The sequence below is a fragment of the Peromyscus californicus genome, unplaced genomic scaffold, assembly GCF_007827085.1.
Source record: "Peromyscus californicus insignis strain IS unplaced genomic scaffold, ASM782708v3 Scaffold_10__1_contigs__length_136768540, whole genome shotgun sequence".
Taxonomy (NCBI): domain Eukaryota; kingdom Metazoa; phylum Chordata; class Mammalia; order Rodentia; family Cricetidae; genus Peromyscus; species Peromyscus californicus.
The window spans coordinates 134104101-134129653 of NW_026294391.1; the positions used below are offsets into that span (position 1 = coordinate 134104101).

Below are 25553 nucleotides of genomic sequence, written 5' to 3' on the forward strand. Positions count from 1 at the left end.
TTGCAGCTTGGACCAATGCTTTATTCATTTTCATAGCTGCACAATAGTCCAATAAGCCCCATTTTGTTTGTCATTCATCAGCTGACCAAGCTTTGAGCCACTTCCACTTCATTGTATTGTGAGTAGTGCTGCTAAGAACACTCATGTCCAAGTTTCAATGTGCATATGTCTTCTACTCTCTTGGGTCTAGATCTAGGAGTAGAATGACTGAGTCACAGAGAAACTTTAGATTTCCTCTTTCTCAATGCTTTCATCCTCCCCATTGGTTGGAGGCCAGAATTTATTGATTTCTTGTTAGTGATGGTTGACTTTATTGTCAAAAAGTAGTTAACTATTTTTGGTAATTATCTTGGTCCTTTCAAGCGTGTGTGTGTGTGTGTGTGTGTGTGTGTGTGTGTGTGTGTGTGTGTGTGTGTGTGTGTTGGCAAGGTGTACATACACCTATATTCATGTTCATGTAGAGGTCAGAGGTAAACCTCTGGTGTTCCTTGGTAGCTTTCCACATTGTTTTTTAAGAGACAGACTTTCAATAGGACCCGAGCCTCACTGATTAGGACAGGCTAGCTAGGCAGCAAGTCTTACAGATCCTCACATCTTCATCTTCCCGTCATTGAGATTACAAATTCACACCACCATGCCAAGCTTTTTTGATACAGACTCTAGGAGTTGAGCTTAGATTTTCATGCTTGTAAGGCAAACACTTGACTGAGTTAACTTCCCAGCCCCTCAGGTACTTTTTCTTGATATCTAAGTCAAGTATGAATGATATCATAGTAACCATCCTAGCCATTTGAAAGTGCAGAATCCCAGGCTTTGGCATTTTCAGTGTTGTATAACCATCACCTTGATTTACTCTCAGAATATTCTCATGGTCCCCAGAGGACACCTCACACCCATTAGCAGCCACTCCCCATTGCCTCCCCAACCTTTCAAACACTCGTCTGCTTTCTCTGTATGTGAATTTCTCAGTTCATTTGATTTCATTCACTCACTCATCATGGTGTTATACATTCAGATCCTATGAAGCTGATTTTTTTTTTGAGACAGGGTTTCTCCGTGTAGTTTTGGTGCCTGTCCTGGATCTCACTGTAGACCAGGCTGGCCTCGAACTCACAGAGATCTGCCTGGCTCTGCCTCCCAAGTACTAGGATTAAAGGTGTGCACCCCACTGCCACCCAGCAACGCTGATTTTTAAAGAGACACTCAATGGGGATGATGAGAAAGCAGATTGGGGTCAACATTTCTGCCTCTTCCTGCCCTGTGAGGTGAGAGACTCTGGTTTCAAAGGCAGGCTGCTGTTATTGGGCTATCTTGAAAGCCCTGGTAACTAGTTGGGACTTTGTAGTTCCTGAAAAGGCCTCAGACCACACCTTTGAGATCACTGCCACCAGGCAAGAAGAGGGAGAGGAAAGTGGTAATTTGGAAGCCCAATGGAAAACATCTGCAAGCCTGAGGAAACTTGTGTGACAGGCTTCTGGGAATGAGATTCCCAGATCGCATTGGCATGATATTCACAAAGCTGAGCTTCTCAATAGTGGCAGGCTTTCATATTGTACCATCCCAAGGTTTCTCTGTGATCCTGCATGGCCAGCACATAGAAAGGTAACTGCCCCCTCTCTGCAGGACTCTCCTCTCAAAGCTGTGCAGATGTTGTGGGTGAACTTGATCATGGACACATTTGCCTCACTTGCCCTGGCAACGGAGCCCCCAACTGAGTCACTGCTGCTGCGGAAGCCATATGGCCGGGACAAACCCCTCATCTCACGTACCATGATGAAGAACATCCTTGGCCATGCAGTCTACCAGCTCACCATTATCTTTACCTTGCTTTTTGTTGGTAAGTTGGACCTAAGGCACACGCTTCAGCCCATATACAAGGTTTTCAATACACTGTTGTTGTGGCCTCATGTAGTGGTATTGTGTTCCCCAAAATATTGTGCATGCTAATAAACTTATCTGGAGTCAGAGAAGAGAACAGCCACAATATTAAACACAGAGGATAGGTGGTGGTAGCACACGCCTTTAATCCTAGCATTCCAGAGGCAGAAATCCCTCTGGATCTCTGTGAGTTCAAGGCCACATTGGAAACAGCCAGGCATGGTGACACATGCCTTTAATCTCAGGAAGTTATGGCAGGAAGCAGAAAGGTATTTAAGGCGTGTGGACCAGGAACTAGAGGGGGTTAAGCTTTTGGCCTGGTTAAGCTTTTAGGCTTTTGAGCAACAGTTCAGCTGAGATTCATTCTGGATGAGGACTCAGAGGTTTCCTCCAGTCTGAGGAAACAGGATCAGCTGAGGAATTGGCAAGGTGAGGTGGCTGTGGCTTGTTCTGCTTCTCTGATCTTCCAGCATTCACCAGAATACCTGACTTCAAGTTTGTTTTTATTAATAAGACCCTTTAAGATTCATACTACAACCTCATGTTTGGGCCCTGTCTGTAACCTCAGTCTGGCACAGGATGGGATACATCACTTACAGACAGAAAAGAACAGGCCTGCTCTATACCTTTGACCCATACCTTCCTGCTTCACCATGTGCCCTACTGCACATCTTTGAGGCAGATATGGTGAAGGAGAGTGGCCACTAGTGCTAAGAGATCTCCCTCCTCAGCCCCTGCCTCTCTCTTCCCTTCAGGAGAGCTCTTCTTTGACATTGATAGTGGAAGGAATGCACCCCTGCACTCGCCACCCTCAGAGCACTATACCATCATTTTTAACACCTTCGTCATGATGCAGCTTTTTAATGAGATCAATGCTCGCAAGATTCATGGTGAGAGGAATGTCTTCGATGGCATCTTCAGCAACCCCATCTTCTGCACCATTGTCCTGGGCACCTTTGGAATTCAGGTAGGCCATGAAGGTGTAGGGGCACTGTCTGCAAATCTCTTCTGTGTTCTAGAGCAGGTGTTCTTCATCTTCCAAACATTGCTGGGCTCATTTTGGTCTAACCTACTAGATTCCAAAGGGCTATGGAAGGCCTTTATCTTCCCATCCTGCTCACATGGTTGCTAGAAATATTCTTCTCTGACTCTCTCTGGGTCAACCATCTCCATTTCTAGCACCTAATTCCTTAGTTTTCTATAACTATAGATTCTTTAAGAAATGCTCGTCGTGCACATGGTTGACATGTTAAACTTTGGCTGCCACAACACTGTGGGCAGGTTGGCAAGCTGGCAAGCTCAGCTCCCACAGGTGGGGCTGAATGCTCTAAAGTATAGTGTGTTCAAACAAAATTTCATTTATAGTAAGTCCCACAAATCAGGAAATGGCTGTCATACAAATGCAGTTCACCATTCACAGATCCCAAGAGGAGGGGCACGTTATACCTTGGTGGCCACCCACAAATGCCAGTAAGGAACTAATGAGAGGGGAATTTTACTGTGGCTTCCCAGGACCAAATGAATGAGAGGGTCAACAGATTTTATCTTGGCTAGCATAAATCATTTTAACCCACCACAGGGTATAGACTGGCCCTGGTTGCCTGGAAACTGGCTCTGAGATAGATTGGGTTATACACTATGAACTGGTTAGTTAGCATTTAAAAATATTGCCCTTGGGTGTAGGACTTCTCCTAAAGTAGACAGAAAGGAAGGCAGGAGGCCAAGGCAGGGTGACCCTCATACTATAGGGTCATGCAGAGCAGGCAAATAAGAAAACAGTCTTGCTGAAGCTGGAAAGATGGTCCAAACATCTGAGTCTCACCTGGAGGCTGGAGGCACCAGATAGCAGGTGGGTTTGGGTGTCAGCATGTGAAGCTACACATTGACCCATCCTGGTATCTTTGGCCTGTGGGCAGCTAGTCTGTGGGAACCATCTTTAGGCATTTATTGATGGACAAAAGAGGAGAATGAGCTGATAAGAAATGCCAAGGCATTTCCCAGAGTCTACCAAAAAGGCAGGAAGCCAGAAAACATTTGCCTATGGCCAGGCTGATCTGGCTCCCAGGAGGCAAAGTCAATCTGGAAGAAAAGGTTTGTAGAGGGCTGAGCAGAATACAGAGAAGTCAAGAGCTACCCTGGTAATACACTTCTCTGCCCACCACTTTCCATTCCTTCCCCCAGATTGTCATCGTCCAGTTTGGTGGGAAGCCCTTCAGCTGTTCCCCACTGTCCACAGAACAGTGGCTCTGGTGCCTATTTGTTGGTGTTGGGGAGCTGGTCTGGGGACAGGTGAGTGTCTGCCTCATCAACTTTCTTACCAATGCTTTCATTCTGGTTGCTTCTGTTCATGGCCTTCAGAGTGGGTAAGAAGCCAAGCATCCTGTCCCACTTATGCCTCCCCCTATCCTTACTCCCTGCCCCAAAATCTTGGAGCCTATGACCTGGAAAGTGTGTGGTGTGTACTCAGGCTCAGGCCTATGACATACTATAACCTGGGGGCAAGGTCACAAGTGACAACCTCAGGAATGAGAACATAGAGCAGAAATGTCGCACTATCCTGGGAATCATCCAGTTTCCTTCCCCATAGTAGAAGCTAAAAATTGCCTGCTAAACCTGTATATTTGGGGGACTGCAGTGTATCTGGGTATAGAGCATTTACTTAGCTTTCGTAAAGTTCTTGGTTCTGTCCCCAGCAGTACAAAAAACAAGACAGAAGGCAGGCCAGCCTGTGAGGTTTGGGATGTCCCAATGTATTTGAAATTAAACAACACCCTGCTATGAAATCTGTGGAACAAAGAGAGCTTGAGAAAAATGAGGTGTTTTGACTAAATGGAAAATGGCAGGACAACACTTGCAGACCTGAAAGCCTCAGCTGCCCCCAAAGGAGCAGTTTGTAGCACCCAATGATGAGATCAGGAAGTAACATCTTGGGTGTCAGCAGCCAGTACAATCTTAGGCACCAAGCCAGCCCCCTCCATGGTTCACTGAAAGCATTTTCTCCAGAGTTCAGGAACACTGTTATAGGAAGCCACATCCAGGATCTTCTTCTCTTTGGGTCTTGATCAGCCCAGGCTGTCGCAGCAAACTATTAAAGACAGGCAGGTTACATGGAAGGCATGTATTTTCTCACAGCTCTAGAAGCTTGACATCTAAGATCAAGGACAGCTAATTCAGTGTCTGGTAGGGGTACCTTCCTGACTTCTGACTAGCTACTTTCTTACAGTGTGTTCCTAGGGAGTTCTCTGGTATCTCCTCTCATAAGGGCACAAATCTGGTGGGATCAGGGCTCCAACCAAATGACTTCATTTAACCTCTATTATCTTCCTTCTCCCAGTACTTCCAAACTGATGGTTAGGGCTTACCACTAGGGGGTAAGGGGGTATCATTTAGGTTATAACACTATGAATTTTGTTTCTTTATCCATTGGTGTGTGTCCCTACCATGCTGGCCACAGAGACCACTTCGACTACAGCAGATACTAGCCTCTGCTGGCCCCTGGCATTAATCATCAGAGACAACTCACACAGTTTTTCCATCTCCTTTTTAAGAAATCTCTTTTTTTCCCATCACTGCACCTCCCTACTGTAACACTTAAGCCTGACAGTCCAATGGAATCCCTTCATGTTCTACAGTCTAGACTCCATATACGCCACTCTGCCCTGCCCATGCCAGCCTCTAGTTAATGTTTGAACTCCCTGATGTAATAGCCACTGCAATTCTCCCCTGGATACATGCTGCCTGCCTGTAGCTCAGGGTATTTTTAATTATAAAAATAATACACATTCAAAGTGACAAAACTAGGAAAAAAGGAATCTCCATGAAGAACCTTAAAGCCACTCCTGTCATGCTGACAGGAACCTAAGAGGAACAGGATGACCTACCATCCTCTACCCAGACAGTGAAAGGCGCATCCCAGCCCTCCCTTCTTGTCACCTCTTCCTCCCCCGAGGCCCCTGATCACAAGCCCTTTTCTATGTACTTTCTCCAGAAAATGCCAGGCAAAAGCTTCCATGGAGCTCAATCTTAGAGAACATGGCAGTCAGCTTTTCTTCCAGCAACCATGAAGGCCAGCAGATGGGGAGTGCTATCAGCTAGGAAGCTCACCTGAGAACTGGTGTGCAGTTTTTCTGTGAGGTCAATCACGTGGATATAGTGAGTACTATACAGTACTCAAATGGATGGCCTCAGTATCCATCCCCTCTGTGTCCCATAAGGAATACATACACTAGCAGGTGGCCCAAGGCCCTAACTGAGCCCATTCTTCTCAGGAAGGATGCCCCATGCATATCAAGATCCTTCTCAGGAGTGGCCAAAGGCAAGCACTGTCTTTCTCACATGGTTCGCCATACATTGGTTTCTCTGCTCCCTGGCCCTGGATGAGACTCTGTGGAGCAGGAGTCTGCTACAAGGAAAGGAGTAGTTTAAGGTCTGCCAAGCCCGGGATATGGGCTTTATCTCTGAGAAATGGGGCCCCTAGTTTATTCCTGGCCACAGTACAGCCTGCTGTCATGGCCACCTCTGTTTGCTGCCCTTTGACTGTGGCTTTTCCAGGTCATTGCCACCATCCCCACCAGCCAGCTCAAGTGCCTGAAGGAAGCAGGACATGGGCCTGGGAAGGACGAGATGACTGATGAGGAGCTGGCTGAGGGAGAGGAGGAAATCGACCATGCTGAGCGAGAGCTCCGCAGAGGCCAGATCCTCTGGTTCCGGGGCCTCAACCGGATCCAGACACAGGTAAGCTGCTGTTCCATGTGACTATTTTGTTGCCTTAAAAAGCAGGCAAGAGGCAGAAACTGGGCATACAGACCCCAAAGCCAGCAGGAAACTCCCTGGATCTGGCCCCCAAGCATACAGAGGCAGTGTCTAGTTCCTCTCCTATACATAGAGGTGCCCACCACTGGCTGGCCACCCACTTAGATCACCTCTCCATAACAGTTCCCTCAGTACCCAGGTAGCTTCTCTCATAACTGAATAATAACATGTGCTAGCAGCTAGTGGCTCTCTCAGGGATACAAACCAGCACTGTCTGCTTTTCTTGGTAAGAGCTGCTCAGGTAATAGACAAGTTGCATTTGGGTGTGAAGGAGGAAAATGTCCCTTTCACAGAGCCCTTGGCTGGCTCTCTGTTCACTAGAGTCTGCTGGAATTACTGTGCAAGACCAAGTTGGCCCAAATCTCCATAGGCTAAGCTAGTCAAGGCCAAAGCCATCAACTATAGTTCCCCAAAACATCTGACTGCCAACAAGAGGCAGTAGTAAAGGCTTCAAAAAAAACCATGTACCAGGTTACACTGCTCTCTGTCCCAATCCTTTCTTGGCCAGCTTTCTTACTAGAAGGTTCCATACTTGCTGCCTATTTTCATATTCCCCTCACACCCTCTCATGATTGCACTGCCCACCACTCCCACTAATGGCTCTCACCACTGTCTGCCAAGGCCTTCTTCCACTCCATGCTTCCCAGTTGCCCTCTGGAACTGTTGCTGGCCCTGCTAATACTGACAGCTTGCTATTCCTTCTGAGTTTCCATCTTCTCTGTCTTTATATTCCTGGTATCTCTACCTCCCACTCCATTCCTGCTCTCCCATGCTGAAAATCCCTGGGAGAGCCTGCTAGGGAACTGTCTGAGCCCAAACACCCCACCAGGTCACCAGACCTCCTCACATTGCAGCCTCCTGGACTGACCTGTAGGCAATTCCCTATGGCCTAGCTGGTATCCTCTAAATTACCTTGGCACTTTTACTCATTGTCTTTTTCTCATCCAAGGCCTTGGCTACCTTCTCTCTGATGCCACTGTCACTACCTCTGTTGTAGGTACAATCACTTTTCCTCTCTGGGAACTTACCAGCTAAGGCAGAACCAGCTGGGTAGATTCTCCTTGAGTCTGTTTGGCAACTCATTCACTGGGACAGTACTTGGTTTCACATGCCTCCCCATGTATTCTTCCAGCTGTCTTGCCACACATGGTCCAGAATTCATACTCAGACTGTCCTCAGGGCTCCAAGGTACATACAGCTACTCCAGTACAACCCAAAGTGATCTAATGGTATCTATCCTGAGAGTGCCCCTCTTCTCCCTTTTAGGCTCTGTGGGTATGCCTGCCACTGGGATCATTCCTTGCCTTCCATCTGTCTTTGTTCATGCCTGCTCCTCTGATGCCACCCTGAGGCCTGTGGAGCTTGTCTCCATTATCCCCAGGATGAAGTTTCAGCTTCTGACTGTGGTCTTCGAGCTCCAGCTTCTTGGCATCACTCCACTCCTCTCTCTCTCTCTCTCCCTATGACTCTGTGCTGCTTTTCCAGATGTACACCCTGCCCACCCACACTGCTGTGCCTCCCTGCTTGCTGCTGTGTACTCTCAGGGCTCATTTTCCATGCTATAAAAGCCTACTTAAATGTTGCCAAGTCTATGCCTTCTCACATACTACCCCCTCCTACCACTATGGGCCATCTGTACAACTGAGGCCAGGACACTGAATCTGAGCATGCCAGAATTCCTTGGGGGAACTTACTTAGAGAGCAGGATCCTTCAGGACTGGGTGAGGTGGCACCAAAAAAGTCCAAGTTGAAGGCATTCCTCAAGGACCAAGCATCCTGAGAACCGACTCCAGTGTGTCCAGGGAGGCATATACTGGGTCCACATCTGAGCCATGTTACCCTAGCTATGATTCAAATGGATCCTGAGAAAAGGGGAGCCACCATTAGATCCCTAGCCCAAGCCTCCTCTCTCCATGGGGTGAGCCAGTGCCTTCAACACAGTGCCCAGGACAGGCGTGGCTGCAGAATAAGTAGCTTTGACTTGTTTCCTGTAATAAATGTTTACTCACTAGCATAAATGCACAGCAAATGTCAGAAAACAGCCCTCATATCTTCCCAGTGTGCATGTGGCCATCTAACTGTACCTTCCAGGAGACTATGACTGTGACCACTCCCAGTACCCTATCCTGATCTGATTCAGGGCAGATCTTATCTGTCATGCTCCAGTTCTGATGCAAAGCACAGGAAAAGAGTACAGCAGTGCCCCGACTCTGCAAGAGTTAGCATTTCTACCTGCTGAGACAGCAACCCTACCCCAACCTAGTGTCAGTGGTAGCCTGGCCACCAATGTATATTGTATCTTTGTGTGTCTGTAAGCTCCTGGGTATGCCACCGCTGCCCAACTAGAAGTGGGTCCCACCACTTGGAGTCTTTGTGTTCCATGTCATTCTACTGTTCCATGCCCATGTACATGCTTTGCAAGCAAGGAGATGGGACTCCAGGGAAAGAGGGAGTGGCCCAAAATCAGCCAGTGAGAGCCAAGGATAGCACAGGTTCCTCAAGAACACTTCTCGGCCCTCAGTAAAGCCACACTGGTTCCCCCATGGGATCTCAACTCCCATGACTTTTCAAAGTGGCTTTATCATGTCAGAGTCACCATGCCTCTCAAGAATACTGAACCAGTCACTTATTCACTATTTGAATCAAATAGAATAAGCTCAATTTATTCTATTTGATTCAAAAAACCTGCTTGTAAAAACAGAACTAAAGCCTGTGGAAGGCTCTTCAGGTTGTATGTGTTTTCTAGGCAACTGCCCCAAGATTTCTGGATCTTGTGAACCACAAAATTGCTCCCCGGATTTCAGAGGCCTGCACAACATTTTCTGTTACAAAGTAACTTGATGCCCGCTCTCACCACTGTTCTATATTAATGTATCAATGCACCAGATGCTAGGGTGCTGTTCTACAATAAAAGAGAGTGCCTCAAACCTAGAACATGTAGCTTTTTGAATGTTCATAATGTGGTCTGTCTTTTTTGCATTCCATTATAAATTAATGAGACTCTTTACCAATGACTGAGCCCTTGTTCCTGGCCAGTGCTGAGGCCTCTGGTGGGGGTAGGGTGGTGATGGTGATATTTTCATAGATATGGTTACCCCACGGGGACATCACAGAAAACATCATGGAGACTGATGCAAAACTGAGGCAGCAAAGGCAGGTTTCCCATCCCTTGTCTTTTTCATAGCCTAAAAACACTGAAATCTAAAGAAACAACCCCACACCCTAGAGTCTGCAACACCACCACATCAAACATCTTTCTTCCATGAAATACTCAACCACGTGTACAACATATTCCTCACAGATGCAGTCACAGCCTCAGAGCCTACCTTCTCTTGAGGAAAAGAGTGAGAAAGTGGGTCATGCTGGGTGAAAAGCTGCGTTGGGCAGGTTGTATGGAAGGATGACAAGTCTTTCCACAGTGGGTCCAAGGTTGAAAGACATTTTGTTTGGAGGAAGGTGTCAACAGTGAAGCTGCTTCTTTGTAGAAGTCCTGTCAGAAAGCCAGCGGAAACTGGAAACCACTGAGTTCCCACTGCAGAGCTTTGGGTGGACCAGGCAGTAAAGGGTCTTTGGACTCCAGAAATACATGTTGGCTTGTCTGCTTATACTATTCCGTGAACTACATGGTACTTTCCAGAAGGTGGATCCACCCTCAAAGATTCTCTCCCCGCTGAGGCCATTCTCTGAGAGGAAGCTGCCAGTGGGCCTTGCCTCTGGCCTCCCAGAGTCTAGGCATGTGGTCTCCCAGTGCCATAACACTGGATATGGTTACTCAGCTACAGTTCCTTCAGACCCTACTTCCTGTGTTTGTCACAATGTCGTAGTCAAAGACAGGGTCAGAAAATCCAAAGTAAATGAGTCAGGAGGCTTCTAGCGGGATTTATCCACAAGGCCCTCCCATGGGTCTCATCTTCCACATATGTACTTCCCCTTCATCTTCTAGGAAGCTTAAAGGGTGGGAACAAGGCAGAAGGCACAGTTGCCTCCCAGTCCTCCCAGCCTCCATGCCTGGGGCTGTAGGAAGAGTTCTGACAAGACAAAGCCTGTGCTCTTGGAAGCCCCTCTTCTGCCTAAATATATCTTCTGCTGAGGGTCCCCCTCACTTCAATGAGCTGCAGAAATCTGGGGGATTATCTATCCCCCACACCAGTGAAGCAGGACAGAGCAAGAGACCCTCTGCTAAGAGGACCGTGAACAAGGGCAGTGATTTCCCAGGAATCCAGGCAAGAGCCTCCAGCCCACATACCACTGGAGAATGCTTCCACTTTCTAATAAGAGCATGTCATATCCCTCAGGTGTGTTGGGGCGGAAAACATGTTCAGAACTACTGAAGTAGGATAAGGAAGTATTTCCAGACACAGGTACTTATTGACAAGTGGCTCTGGATGAGCGTATTGTGAATGCAAGTGACTGCCTACAAAATGTTTGCAGTGTGTTTCTACCGGTGACCTTTCCCTCCCACACTTCTGACCACTAACCATTTGCCCAGCAAACCCTCTCTCAGTCATGGCTTTGTCAAAAGCATTGTCAGCTTCCAGGGATGGGGCTGACCTAGCTGAGGCTTTGCTGGCCCCATATGTCCCTAGTGTGGCCCCTGCCCTCACCCAGCCCCACCCTGTGTGGTAGCCTGGACCTCCATGCAAGCCAACCTTTATCTCATTTTCTCTCCCACAGATGGAGGTAGTGAGTACCTTCAAGAGAAGCGGGTCATTTCAGGGTGCTGTGCGCCGGCGGTCTTCAGTCCTCAGCCAGCTCCATGACGTAACCAATCTTTCTACCCCTACTCACGTAACTCTCTCTGCCGCCAAGCCCACCAGCACTGCTGGCAGTGAGTCTTGACTTCCCTTTTCTCTCATAAATGGCACCTGGGGGAAGATAAAGCCTCCCCGACTCTGCCTTCTCTTTTCCAGTCTTGCATTTCTGCTCACCGTGGCTTTTCTGTTCCTTCTTTACTGCCCTGTCCAGTCCTTCCCGCCAGACGGTGTCTCTCCAAAGCCATACTCTCTTATGAAATGACGCCACAGCACTGCCGGGCCTTTCGTCCTTTGCTTTGTTTGGGTTTTAGTTTGCATTTAGTACCCCTGCTACCATTGGTTTTCTTTTCTTGAATTTGTCTGCATGTATCCATGGTTCTTCATGAACTCAGGCTTCTTCCAGTGGTGTCTGGTGTCAGGCTGGGGACTTGCTCCATGTTCTGGGGTGAGAGTCAGGAAAACATGTGGCCCAGGGCTACCCTTCTGGGGTAGGCAAAGGCCCACAGTGTGGTATCATTTGCAGCAGAAGAATCCAGCTAATCTCTTCGGAGAAGAAAGTGACAACTTCCAGCATTCTCCTTGAGGTGGCTTCCAAAGGATGCCCCTGTCTCCAGTCCCCAGGTGGGCTCAGTGGTGACCAAGAGTGCCTCTCCTGAGCAGCTGGTGCCTGCCCTGTAGGCCCCTCCCTGAGCCAGGATCTGTTAGAGGAAGCCTGATAACAGGAGCTCAGAGGACAGGCAGGTGCTGTTTTGTGTGTCCCCAAGCATCTTGCTCTTTCCAAACAGGCCTCAGTACTGGAGGATCTGAATCCAATCTTGTGCAATCCTCTCTACTCCTTCCTCAGAGAAGCCAGGACATTTCAATGACAAGTTCCCACCATGCAATTCACACTTTGAAGAGAACCCTGGGGTTGGCCTGACTAGATAGAAGCTCCCACAATTGCTCACATCTTTTTGTAAAGACAAAGAAGAGGACAATAGACTGCTGAACCTGTTACCCTACAGTGCCCCAACAGGAGGGAATGCAGGCAACCACATGGAGGCGGGGGTCACTCCTATGGGGGTTGCCTACTTTTGGTAACAAATTCAAGAGGTTTCAAAAAGTGAACAGTAAACCTTCGAGTATGAGTCCAGGGCCCCTGCTGGGATGGTTCAATGCTAAGTCTTTCCTTTCCTTCCAGTGAGTCCCCAGCAGCTCCCTTCGTGAACATGCCACTCCCACGCAGACGGAAGGCCTTAACTGCTTCACCTTTTTCCCATCACAGACTCTTCCAGTTTCTTTTTGCTTGCTTGCTTTCTTTTCTTTTCTTTCTTTCTTTTATTTATTTTTTTTTAGGAACTGGTGAGAGGTCCCCAGTGGGAGGTGCCCCTCCTCTTCCTTAAGCTCTTCTTTTGGGCTGCTCTGCCTTTTAAAGAAAGGATAAGGGCCCCTCAGGAACAGCATAGATGTATGTGCACAGACATCCCTTCTCCAAACGACAGGCCACATGCACCTCCAGCTTGTACACCCCTTGGACCACCCACCTGGGCCACAGGTATGAATTGACACATGTCACTGTTGGTCTAGAGAGCAGCCAGTGTTCCTGGCATACCAAAATGGGACCAAGAAAGATCTCAGGGATATTTTACATGCCAGTAGGAGGCTCTACCAAATCAGTTAAGGATAGAATGGCCCGTGACCTTCCAGCACACCTTGGCCATGCCCAGGGGGGCACCAACAACTTCTTTCCTCTAAACAATATGGGGAATGGATGTAGGACACACAGATCTGCTCAGCCCTTTTCTCCCCACTGACTTCCAACACATTTTTCAGTGTCATCATCTTTCTGCACTTCCCATCTTTCTACCTACCCACCTGTCTGTCTGTCTGTCCATCCATCTACCTGTGTACCTATTGCCTCAGGGGGAGGGCAGTTGACAAGACTCTTCTATGTATGCCACCCCCCAAACCTCTTCCAAAGCTCTGGTCTTAGCCCTCACTGGAGCCAATCAGCCTCTGAGGCCCCTCCTCACCTGTCTCCACTACCTAGGGTGAAGCCTACTGCCTCTTCAGCCCCCATTTCTCCTATTTCATCCCTACAGATTGTCTTTATTTTCTTCCTTGGCCCATAGTACCTTGCCTTTCTCCCTCCTTCCTTCCATGGTTATCTGTTCCCCTCCTTCCCACCTTTGGGTCCCAACAGTACCTGGTAAGTACAGTGGGAGAGACACTACCCTCCTGCTGTTTGTTCATGAGCCATTCCAGAGGAACCTAAGCAGATGTGAGAGGTCAGTGGCAGGGTCTTCTGAGGAGGGAGCTGTTGTGAAGGTATAGGGGTCCCGTTTCCAAACAAACCAAGGTAGGCAGCCTAAGAAAGATTCACTGTGGAGGAACAAGCAGTTTGGGTCACCTTGGCAACTTCAAGTGGGATGTGCTTTGCTTCTGGAAGTCACTGGCCAGAATTTATTCTTGCCACACATATAGCAGTTCCATCTAGAGTTCAGAGCCTAACTTCTGAATTCTGAGGGCTCTCACAAATCATTGCATCCAGCACCCTCGTAAGCCAGGAGAAGACAGGTGCCTACAAGGGCAAGGACCTACCCAGGACCCCATAGGCAGGCAGGCGTGGCAGAGTGGCCACTAGCTCACCCTACCCATCTCCTTGGAACTCTTCAGAGAACCAAAGCTGCTTGAAAGTAAAGCAGGGTGAAGGCCATGATGGAGCTCCCCTGGAAAATATGCAATGTTGTGCAAGGTGTTTTGACCACAGCTGTCCTGACTATCCCTAGAGGTCACAAGGTTTCCTAAGGAGAAGCCATGGCCCCATATGTGAGAAATTTTCCATCCTCGTCACTTGCTCCAGGCCAGATTGCCTTTCACCCACTCAGAGTCCAGAGGACTGTGCCTGTAGTTCTTGGGTACTGGATAAGCTTCCTGTTGAAAGGTATTCCCACTAAGAGCCTTAGGCTCTCTAGGGATAAAAGTCACTCATCCTGTGCACTGGGGCCAATGCAAAGAGTGGCCAGATGGAGAGGTGACCAGGATTCTTTGGGCTCAATATATTCTTCTCATCCTTTCTAATGTCCCACACTGTGTATGCATTCTCTCCCCCTCCCTCTCCCTCTCCCTCTCCCTCTCCCTCTCCCTCTCCCTCTCCCTCTCCCTCTCCCTCTCCCTCTCCCTCTCCCTCTCCCTCTCCCTCTCCCTCTCTCTCTCTCTCTCTCTCTCTCTCTCTCTCTCTCTCTCCTCCCCTCCCTCCCTCCCTCCTTTCCACCCCCTCTCCTGCTACTGATTCTGGACACAAGAGTCCCTCCACATCCCCACATTCCCCTTGCACAGTCTGAGCTGGCCATGACCTCCTCACTCCTAGCTACAGAACGGCCTGTGCAGCCTCTACCCTACTCAGCCATTTTTCCTCCCTTGCCTGGCCTCAAGGCTGTCCCCATCACAGCCATTTCATTAATAATACTCTGGGTTCAGGGCATATTATCTTCCCCCTCATGGCTGCCACCTCATTTCTTGTGACCTGGACTATTACCTGAAGGCCAGCCTGTCTGGATGGCTCAGGAAAAAATGGAGCTGCGAAATCCTATTTTCTGTGGGTGTCCATCATGCCCCTTCTCACCCCAGCCACACTCTCAATCACTAAGGCTAAAAGACTTCATTCTCCTAGTGAGTATCAAGAATCTCAAAAGGGTAGCTGGAGAGGGGTTTATGCAGTCATCCAGCTTTGCTAACAAGCAACAAAAACAGAGCACTAAGTATCTCCCTCCTAGTAGGAACTGAAGAAGCATGATCTTTGGAAACGCAAGCCTGGATCCTGGCATCACTGAAGCCTCTCTGGGCTCCAGTGCCCATAAGTTCTTTTGTGTCTCTTTCCCATGGGAACAGACACACCCTTGACCCTCTCCAGCCAAACACCAAAGTCTGTTCCCCATCAGTTCACCCTGGGAACCCTCTCATTCCAACCAGCAGTCAAGTCCAGGCCATCCTTAGGGTAGCAGCACTGGGCCTCTATACTCGAATGTTTACTGTCTCAGTAGTTTGAGATAAGATACCTTCTGACGCAGGACAGCAAAGATTTGAGCACCATATCACCAGAGGGGCTTCTTCCAGGTTCTGATGAAGAATTTGGAAACTGATCACAACAGTTGTTTCATTTTAAAGGGTTTTTGCAACATGGAAACCTTTCACCCATTGGGGGAAGGGAGCTAAACCCAGCCAGGTAAGCCCCTGCAGCTTTGCTTGGACATAAACTTCCAGAGCCCAGGAAGGCATGCTCATCACACTCTCACACACTCAACAAGGAAGGAGCTGGAAAACAGCCAAGTTTGCTCCGTTGTCAAAATATTAATCAATGTTGAGCCAAATCACCCCACTTGGGTTTGTTTCCTGGGAGAGTATATTGGTATTTTTTGTAGCTGCTTGACAGTGTACACACTGGCTCCACACTAGGAAAGGCATCAGTCAGTTCTCTTGTTAGGGCCCTGTCCTACCCTTTCTGGAACTACAGGCTAAATCCCAGGGAAACAAGCTTCCAGGAAATCACTAAAGCACACAACAAAATGCAGCCCTGGTCTGAGGCCCTGCAGGTAGGTGCTGTGAGTACTGCCACACAGCCAGCAGCTGAGAGCTTGTGGAATTTATTCAAGCCCTCCCTACCCCAACCTTCCCTGCCCACCCCTACTCCATTCCACTACCACAGCTGGCCTTGGCTACAAGAAATGCTTGGGTCAGGCTGCTGCTGTCAGGAGCCAGTCTACTTTCCATGTCCTGAGCAGTTAGGGCAAGACAGTTAAAGTAACTTACAAAGGCAGTTGAAGCAACTTAAAAAACTAGCCAGCTTCTCCTCAGTTTCACACTTACTGGACTAGAATGCCAAGGCACCTGAAAGGTCCCTTTTCTCAAGAAGGTTCTGGACTAGTGGTTGTAAAGAGCAATGGAAAGTTGAAGAAGGAGTCAGACAGAAGTATGTGAGTTCCATGAGCCTTAGCAGCTGAAACTGAGCAGAGAGCATGGGCAAACCTCCTGGGGGACCTCTGGTAGCAGTGGCCAGGTTGACTTTCTCTCTGGCCAAGGAATTGGAAAGAAGAGGAGAGAAGGTAGCAGGCATTTTCTACTGTTGCTTTCGCCATTGTGATTCAGGAGCCTTTGCTTTTTTTTCTCATTTTATTTTATTTTTTTCATTCTTGTTACTGGGATGAACCTTCCCTCATATCTCTCACTTAGTTCCCAGCTTTTACACTCTTGTTCTACCTTCCACCCACAGCCTACCCTCCACATGGAAACTCCAGACACAGACAGACAGACAGACAGACAGACAGACACACACACACACACACACACACACACACACACACACACACACACACACACACTTGAAAGTTTAGGCAAGAACATGTGTAACCCGAGAGGGCTTGAAGCTCCCATCCTTTAGAGCATCCTCGATTCCTTCCTACTACAGCTTATGAACTGGGGCTTGGTCTGCAGCATATCCACCAGTCCTGTGCCAAGTTAGCAGCCTTTATTCTGCATGCCCTGCTGTCTGGGCCACACAGAGAGGAGACATTGTGAGTCTCCTCTGGGCAGGAATTGGTGATCAGCAAAGGGAGTGACTGTAGATGGTCATAGGCCTCCTAGGAGAAGTGAAGGGACCATTCAAAGCATTAGGGGTGCTATTCTAGGTTCCAGGTTACTCAGGACAGACTCTCTGAGTTTGGTATGGAAAGAAAAAGGGCAGCTATAGTGGATGTGGGAGAAGCTATGTTGGATTTAGGGTTTAGGTCAGAGCCCAGCAGGTATTGGGTTTGGGAGCTTTAGTTGTTCCAGACGGTTTCAGCTAGCTGACCACAGCCAAGTGGGTAGAGAACTTTGGAGGGATGACACTACCATAGGAGACAGAAGCAAGGCTAGACCAGATAGTTTATACCCAGTCACTGTCTGCTGAGTATGAGCAGCTCACTGGATGTTGGGGCCACCATTGAACCCTACAGAAAAAGTCCTATCTTTCAGGGAATGGTTAGCTTCCACTGAGAGGAGACAGAAGAGAAAATAACTATTGTTACTGACTGGGTGCTGGGAGGAACAGGGTAGAGCTTACTGAAAAGGTGAGGAGGGGGTCCTGAGGATTACTGAGGCCTCTGAGCCACTGACTCTTTGTGGTAGAACAGACAGACAATGCCCTGTGAAAGGAACATGTCGGGGCTAGAGCTAGTAAAAGAGATGAAATGAGAAAGCCCAAGGCAGGCTCTTGGTTGGGGCCATGGGTCTTCTTCTGTGGGAAATGAAGCTAGTAATTTCCTTGCATTGGAAAGGATTAACCAGCTGCCATGTGGAGGACAGACTGTGAGGTAACATAAAGGTAGCAGGGAGACTATTTAAAAAATGTCCCTGCAGCAGTAAGCTTGAACCTGGTGTCGCGGCAGTGGTGGTGATGGGTGTGTGTGAAGTGGAAGATTCTGGATGTCATTTGAAGAGAGGGAATGGTGGATTGTTGAGAACTGAGGATATGTAAGGGAATGAGATATGACTCAGACACCCACATCTGGAGCTGAGAGAGCAAATGGAAGACAGGTGCAATGGAGACTATTGGTAGGCAGCAGCCCCTGAATATTAGGGAAGGGTCAAGGGGAAAGTGGCTAGGAAGGACTTCTGGGGAGGTTGAGGGAGCATCAAGTACTTTGCTTGGTTAGGGACTGCATTGCAAAAAATAAAGTATCAAAAGTCTTCTTGGGACACTAGCCATGATGGGTTGCTGAAGTGAAGCAACAGTTGAATGGGACTGTGGAACTGGGGTGGCGAACAAGTAAATGGTGATGCATGTGTGATTTATCTTTCCTAAAGACATCTTTTATGTAAAATTATCCTGCAGAACTGGATCTTGTGGTGCATGCCTGTCATTGCAGCACTGGGTAAGGGGGCAGTGCTGAAACAAGGGATCTGGAATTTGAAACCAGCCTGGTCTGTATGGTGAAACCCTGTCTCAAACAAACAAACAATCACACAAAAAATCCTTTTATCCTACAGGTAAATGGGCTGTAAATTAAAGTTCAATGATTTCTTACCCCCAGTCAGCACCCAGGCTACTTCCATCACTTACAAGAATATTCATAGTCAGGTAGGGAAGTGACAGGGTCTGACTCAGTGACCAAAAAGCCTGGAAACATCATCTGGACATGGGACATTGCAGGTCACCATAGGGTCATCAGAAGCTTAGTCAGAAGCTGTGTGTCAGGAACAAAGGCAGGATGGAGGCCCAAGGCAAACAAGAACATCAGCTTTCAAGCAGAACATGGAGGCTATAGTGGAGGAGGAGAGGAACACTGGTGAGATGTTTAGGGGTTGGTCCCATTGGACAAGCTGACAGTGAAGTGTATAGAGAGGATGGGCTAGGAGCTGGTGAGGATGGGAGAGTGAGAGTTCCAGTGGGCCTCCAACAGAGACACCTGGGAGCAGTAGGAGTGAGATGTAAAAAGGGGGTCTGGATGGATGTGATACTCAAAGCATTGATGACATCTAGGTGGTCTGATGGGCCTTGAGGGTGCTGAAGGCCCTGGGGAAGAGTGGAGGTGGAGGAGCTTTGAGCATAGCACACTGAGAAACCCAAGCAGGAGGCTGTGAGCTGGGGCATGGCATGGGCTCAGCTCAGCCTTGGCTGCAGCTTGGCCAGAAACACCAAACTCCAGTCAGGTCTGAAAGAAGGAATAATTCCAGGGTCTTGGAGAGAAGTTCAGGCACCTGGCACAAGTCCTGCCTTCCAGAACAGGCCACTCTTCCGGGCAGTTGCTGCTTTGCTGATTGAGATCAGCCTCCCAGGGGGTGCCTGTGCCCTACAGCCTTTGGGTGGTTGAAAATACCCCAATCATAAGATCAACAGCAAACCAGTTTGTTCTAGCCACAGATTTCAATGCAGGGAAGAAAGAAGCTGGAGAAAAAGCTGACTCACTCTCAGATGTTACCCTCAAGATGACTCAGAACAGTGGAGTGGGTGGCCCTCTGAACAAGAGGCACAGCACTCATTCACACATGGCATGCATGTGATTCCCAGGGGTTGGTACATTGGGAACTCTGTCCCTGGATCTGGCAGAAGGAGGAAGCAAAAGGAACAGACCAGAGCAGCAGTGGCTGCAAGAGGCAATGACAGCATATGAGGGTTGTCTTGTGGCCAGGGCTTCTCTCTTCAGGGAAAGACTTTGGAGCTGAGCCAGGTACAGTTGAGACCCATGGATAGGTTTGAACAGGTGTCTGGCCTGACCATATGAGGTCCAATTGAGGAGAATGTTGTGGCCAGTCACCTGGGCATTGTTGGAAGACTTAACTGATTCTCCCAGAGTCGAGGGCAACAATGTGTAACTCATTCTCTTTTTTGTGACATAATGGTATGGCTGATAGCTAGAGTTAGGTGTTTTTCCCAGCACCAACATTCCAGTCTTGCCCTAGAAAACCTAATTAATGAAGCAGCATTGGCATTAGATACAAAAAGTGAATTGTTTTCTTCTCATTAAAATTGGCAGTGGTTTTCAAATCCTATGTTAAACCTATTTAAGCAACCAGTCTGAAAATAGTGGCCTGAAGAACCAATAGCCATCCACAATCTGACAGAAAAAAAATCCTAACTGGACCTCAGATGTGGATTTAGGAAACCCCAATTTTCTAGAGCCTTTTGGCTTACTTCTTTCCATTCCAAAGGCTGTGAGGTTTGCCTCATTTAGAGTGATTTAGGAGCACTGCACTTGACCTGGCTGAGTTGTCAGCCCTAAGATCTTGACTGGAGGGTTGAAAGGAACTCATTGTAGCCCGGATGATTCATTGTCAACTGTTCCTATAAAGGACCAACAAGTAAACATATTTAGCTTTTCAGGCCAGGTCTCTGTTGCAACTGCACAACCATGCCCTTGTAGCATGAAAGCAGCCACGGACAGTATTCAAATGAATGGGCATGGCAGCTCACCAATACACTTTATTTACGAAACCAGAAGAGGTTCAGGGTTCATTCACTTTTTTTGCCAGAGTTTACAGATATGTTACCTAAACCATGAAAACTAAATCCTAGCTCCTTGAAATTACTTAGAATGTTTCACACAAGGAGAGACTAACTAGAGCTGGGGAACCCAGTTACCCTCCTGGAGAACTGGCAGTCTTTCCACTGTCCTTTACACTACCTGGAGGCCATCAGGACTGGCTTTGTATTTGCAGTAGGGCCAGTTGATATGGGCAGCAGTGCTGGCACTGGCTTGTGTGAGATCTAGCAGAGGCCTATTAATTGGCCTCTGGTTCTAGAAGCAGGAAGGAGCCCTGTATGTGGGGCCAGGGAGACATCACAGAGGCAGCTGTTCTGTGGCTTGAAAAAATAATGAAACTGGAGTCAGTGTGTGAGTGACTGTGGAAAAGCCAGAGAAGGAAGAGGCTGATTCTCAGGCAAGTTCTAAAGCATTGTCCTGCAGGAGATGCAGGAGGCTGGAGGGGATGCAAGCTTGGCTCAGAGCATGTGGCCACAGTGGTGGGGAGGTCCGAGCATTGTGGGAAGCACTTCCTTGCAGAATATAATGCTGATGTGAACTGAAGACAGGAGTAGGATGGACAAGGAGCATGTAGCAAAGCACAGGGCTGTCTGAACAGAAGCTCAATAAGGAGAAGAGGAGGGAGAGGATTTGGAGAAGAAGGGCCAGAAAGGTAGATTGCAAAGGGCTGCTGAGGGCACCAATTTTTAATCAGACCCAATCAGACACATGTAGCTATGACCCTGAGCTATAAGAAGACCATGAGGATAACTAGTAGATCAATACAGGTGAATAGGAGCAGGCTTGGTACATGCAAATGCAAGTGTGGCCGTTTTCAGTCTTGGCCTCCAGGTTAGGGTCAGTGGACCCTTAGGCCCAGAGCTCTGCCGTATTCCTAGATGGTTTCCAGCACTACACAGAGATGTGGACAGAGAAGAAGAGTAACAGGGACTCTTAACAGTAAGAGTCCACCGGCCCTAACCTGGAGGCCAAGACTGGTAAAATGAAAGAGGACAGGAACAACAATGTTAGAGAAGCTTGAGACGTTTTCAGAAGTGGGAATTCAAGTGTGTGGTGTGCCCCTGAAGGAAGAACTAAGATGCAGGTGCAGAAGTGGCCACTGGCACACTCTTTGGAGAATCTCAGTATATTTGTCTTCCACCAAATTGGAATTCAAATTGAGCAAAGACCTCAGGTGTCACCTAAGCCATTCCTGTTCCCAGGGTAAGGACCAGGAAGGTAGCAGGCATCAGCCTATTGTTCCAGGATATCTACCCCTGTCAGAATGTTTTCAATACCAAGGCCCTGACCTGTAAACCCTTACCACAGTCTAGCAAAGCCACCCCATTCTCTACAAGTCCCCCAGTGTGTGAATATTCATCACGCAATGTGCCAGCCCCTAATGTGGGCACAACTTTCCAGCACCAACTACCCATTGACTGTCTCCTCTCCTTTCCTCTCCCTCTTTTCTCCTCTCCCCTCTCCCCTCCCCTTACCTCTCCCTTCTCCTCCCTTCCTTGCCCTTCCCATCTCCTATGTGGGGTCTGTCCCTCCCCCTCCACTTCAGATCCGGGTGGTGAAAGCATTCCGTAGCTCACTTTATGAAGGCCTTGAGAAACCGGAATCCAAGAGCTGCATCCATAACTTCATGGCAACGCCCGAGTTTCTGATCAATGACTACACCCACAACATCCCGCTCATCGATGACACAGATGTGGATGAAAATGAAGAGCGACTGAGGGCCCCGCCTCCCTCACCCCCTAACCAGAACAACAACGCCATAGACAGCGGCATCTACCTGACCACGCATGTCACCAAGTCAGCTACCTCTTCAGCATTCTCTTCCAGGCCTGGGAGCCCACTCCACAGCATGGAGACATCCCTCTAACCAGAACTTCTGTCATCATACATATATACATACATGCACACATACACACACACAGAGTCTCTCTCTCTCTCTCTCTCTCTCTCTCTCTCTCTCTCTCTCTCTCTCTCACACACACACACACACACACACACACACACAGTCACACATGCACACATATGTGCATGTACACACAGAAAGGGGAACCTTGCACCTGCCAAAGAGGGAAAACCTGCTAAAGAGGCTAAAGACTTTTCTTATGTGGTATTTGCAAGAAGCCAATTGCGTTCAATAAGGGCACAGCCCCACTAGGCTTCTCATTAGGCTCCCAGGAGGTGGAGGAAGGAGGAAGAAGGAAAAGGGAGGAGAGGAAGTTCTTCACCCAATGTGAAGAAAAAAAAAAGAGAGCATGAGACAAGATGCACTTTCCATCTTTTTTTTTTTTCTACTGATGCTTCTTTTTTAAAAAACACTAGTTCCACCATGTGTTCACCATTTGGGCTGTGCAGCATGGCAGGGGCTAGCTGAGCCTATTTGGAGCTTTACCATAACACACACACACACACACACACACACACACACACACACACACACACACACACACACACACATAGAAGGCAGTCATTGTGCAGACCGGCCACCGGAGGGAGCCACCTGCAAAGGTACCTTCTACTGCAAAGCACACTAGACCCATCTGCAAACCGCATGTGTGTGCGTGTGTCTATATGTATGTGTGTCTATATGCATATACATATATATATATGGCAAATGCATATTTAAAGAATAAGGAACTATTTATCGGCATGATATTTCCATTCCTCTCACCAGGCGTTTTCCTTTTGAAGTTTCATTTTTGAATGTAGCAAGGTTCTTTTCAGGGAACAAGACTGCAAGAACATCCTTTCAGTGCTGTACTTCCCTCCCCAAGCACCTGGCCTGAGGATGTCCATGCTTGACCCTGCTGATTCCAGAGGAGGCAGTCTGGAGTGTGTTGTGCAAGAACCTTTGCACTTTGAGACCTCTGACTACAGAGGAAAAAGACTTTTCAATGGCATTTTATTTAAAAGGAAAATACCAAAGTATTGATGACAATACCCCCCCCCCCCAGTATGAAGCAAAGCAAGTTTTAGTTTTGGCTTCCTCCCATTTCGTTTCCAACACCTTCATTTTGGCTAATGGCTTTCTTTGTCCAAGTTTGAAAGCATGAAGAACCTTATGAACAGCTGTGATAGAGCAGAGACAGACGCCAGGCCTAACTGCTACAAAGGCCACCTGAGGAAGAGGGGTCATCAAAATCAAGATGCCAACTGCAAGGACAGTCCAGGTTCATCTCTGTCATTCCTCTAAACTTTCACTTTGTGCTTTGGCAAATGACAGTGAGTACTCACTGGACCACCTCCATGTCTGCCAAGGCATGGGCGTGCCACCCACCAAAGCTTGCTTCCAACCCAGGTCTTCTTGCCCACAGGGGAAATACAACCCAGAAGGCAACACTATAGAAACAGAGCCTGATGGAAAAATGACCTTCATTACTGTTGTCATTGCTGTTCTCTTGCTGGTGGCTCTTCTAGGCCTGTGGGGGGCTAAGCACTGGGTCTACAGGACTTGGGCCCACCAAGGCAGGTGAGGCTAGGAAAGCAAGGTCTGGGATCCAGGAACCTATCCCATCAGTGTGGGCATCCACTGGACCAAGCCTGCTTTCCTAGAAAAAGTGATAACCTGAGGAAAGAAGGCAGAGGAGAGAGGTCTAATGTCTGCTGCCCTGCAGGGAAGCCCAAGCTGATGAGTCTCTTTCTAGTGGAAAACTGACCCTCCCCTGTGCTTCTAGATCCTGAATCTGGACACCCACAATGACACCAGTGAAATGGGCAGCATCCTGCCCTTGAGGTTCCTTCACCTTCTGAACTTATGAGTGTCACACTTTGCAGAAAGATGTCTAGAATCTCACTCCACTCCCACACATGCTTGTCACTTGGCCCCGAGGTTTTCTGGCAGGAGACAGATGTGAGCTAAGAGATGGAGGGTAAGGACAAGCACCCTCAGGAGCTGCATTTGCCCCACTCCCATCCCACACCACCACACAGAAAGCTTGTCTCAGCTCCCAGGCATCCACACAAAGTCTAATGGAAATGTGCTTTGTCCTCACTGGTCACACCAATGCCATGTCACCCCTGAACAGGATAGTCACATCTCGGGCAAAAGAATTTCAGTTACAAGAGAAACTCCACTTTAAAACGCCAGCTACAGATCACTTAAAGCCATCCCTTTTTTTCTAAAGGGCATATTGAGAATGTTTCCCATTTGTAAATTGTTCCCTGATGTCCTTGTTTAAACCACCACAACAAAAGGGCAACTTGGCTGGCTGAGGGTCTTTGTGTTCTTCAACAAGAAATCAAAATGTGGAGTATTGCAGTTGAAGCGGGTCAGCTGTGTCCAGCTATGCTCATGGGCTTCTTGTCATCCTCTGTTGTAGACACACAGATAGAGCAAATGACCACTATATAGTAAAAAGCCAACCCTCAATGCTGCTGTGTAAAGTTGCCTGGTGTCAGTGTCGACTGTGTGATACCCAGGCTGCCTTTGTGCTGAGCTGTGGGGTTCAGAAAAGGCCCTGGAAACCGATATCATCTGTTCTGGTTCTTGTACAGTCTTCAGACCGAGAGACCTATCTCACCGGAAGCTTCTCTTTATAAAGCATTTTACTGTATGGAATGGCTTGGTCAACTGTGTTCAGTTCATAAATATGTTTTACATTTTTATCTGCTTGTTATAAAAATGAACAAAATATCTTAATAAGAAACATCACAGATGCATAAGAAATTAAAGTCTATAGTTGAATTTCTTAATTTAAAGAATAGACCAAAATTTCTGTGTATAAAAAAGTGAAAGGCTCCTACAATCTTGGTCTGGGGTCACATGTGTGATTTATTATTTGGTAACTTTCCATGTGGAACCGAACAAAGGTACCTGCATGCCACTGAGCCAAGGTAGGAGAAGCCACAAGCATGGCCTCCCCTGTGGACTGCTGCCCTGCTGGGTTCTATGACAAGAAGGAACACTGGCTCTGTAGGCAAGAGGTCCCCCACCTGTGGGGCCTCCCACTAACTGATTTGACCAGGTAAAGCCTGCTGTGAATATCCAGGTCCGTGTCCTTCGATAGGTCAATGGGAGAACTGTGGCAATTCTGTCTTCAGAACTTTTTCACCTTTCCAAACTTAAACTTCGTTTCATTTCCCACCAACTTCCCACTCCTCCTCCCTCCCCTAT

General features: G+C 48.0%; 1 protein-coding gene across 9 annotated transcripts in view; it reads left to right on the forward strand.

Annotated features, from left to right (window-relative positions):
• Atp2b3 (ATPase plasma membrane Ca2+ transporting 3) overlaps positions 1 to 25111 on the forward strand; it is a 73294-nt gene extending 48183 nt beyond the window's left edge. For 5 of the 9 annotated variants that reach the window (XM_052741616.1, XM_052741606.1, XM_052741643.1 and 2 more), the window contains 5 exons: positions 1624 to 1837; positions 2634 to 2845; positions 4060 to 4167; positions 6430 to 6612; positions 21990 to 25111. In XM_052741616.1, the coding sequence (XP_052597576.1) occupies positions 1624 to 1837; positions 2634 to 2845; positions 4060 to 4167; positions 6430 to 6612; positions 21990 to 22310 (1038 nt within the window). In that variant the 3' untranslated portion in view covers positions 22311 to 25111. Of the gene's footprint in view, positions 1 to 1623; positions 1838 to 2633; positions 2846 to 4059; positions 4168 to 6429; positions 6613 to 9436; positions 9631 to 11364; positions 11519 to 21989 lie in introns of those variants that run through there. The other 4 variants (XM_052741651.1, XM_052741661.1, XM_052741675.1 and 1 more) reach the window with 3 other exon arrangements.
• Positions 25112 to 25553: the final 442 nt, after the last annotated feature.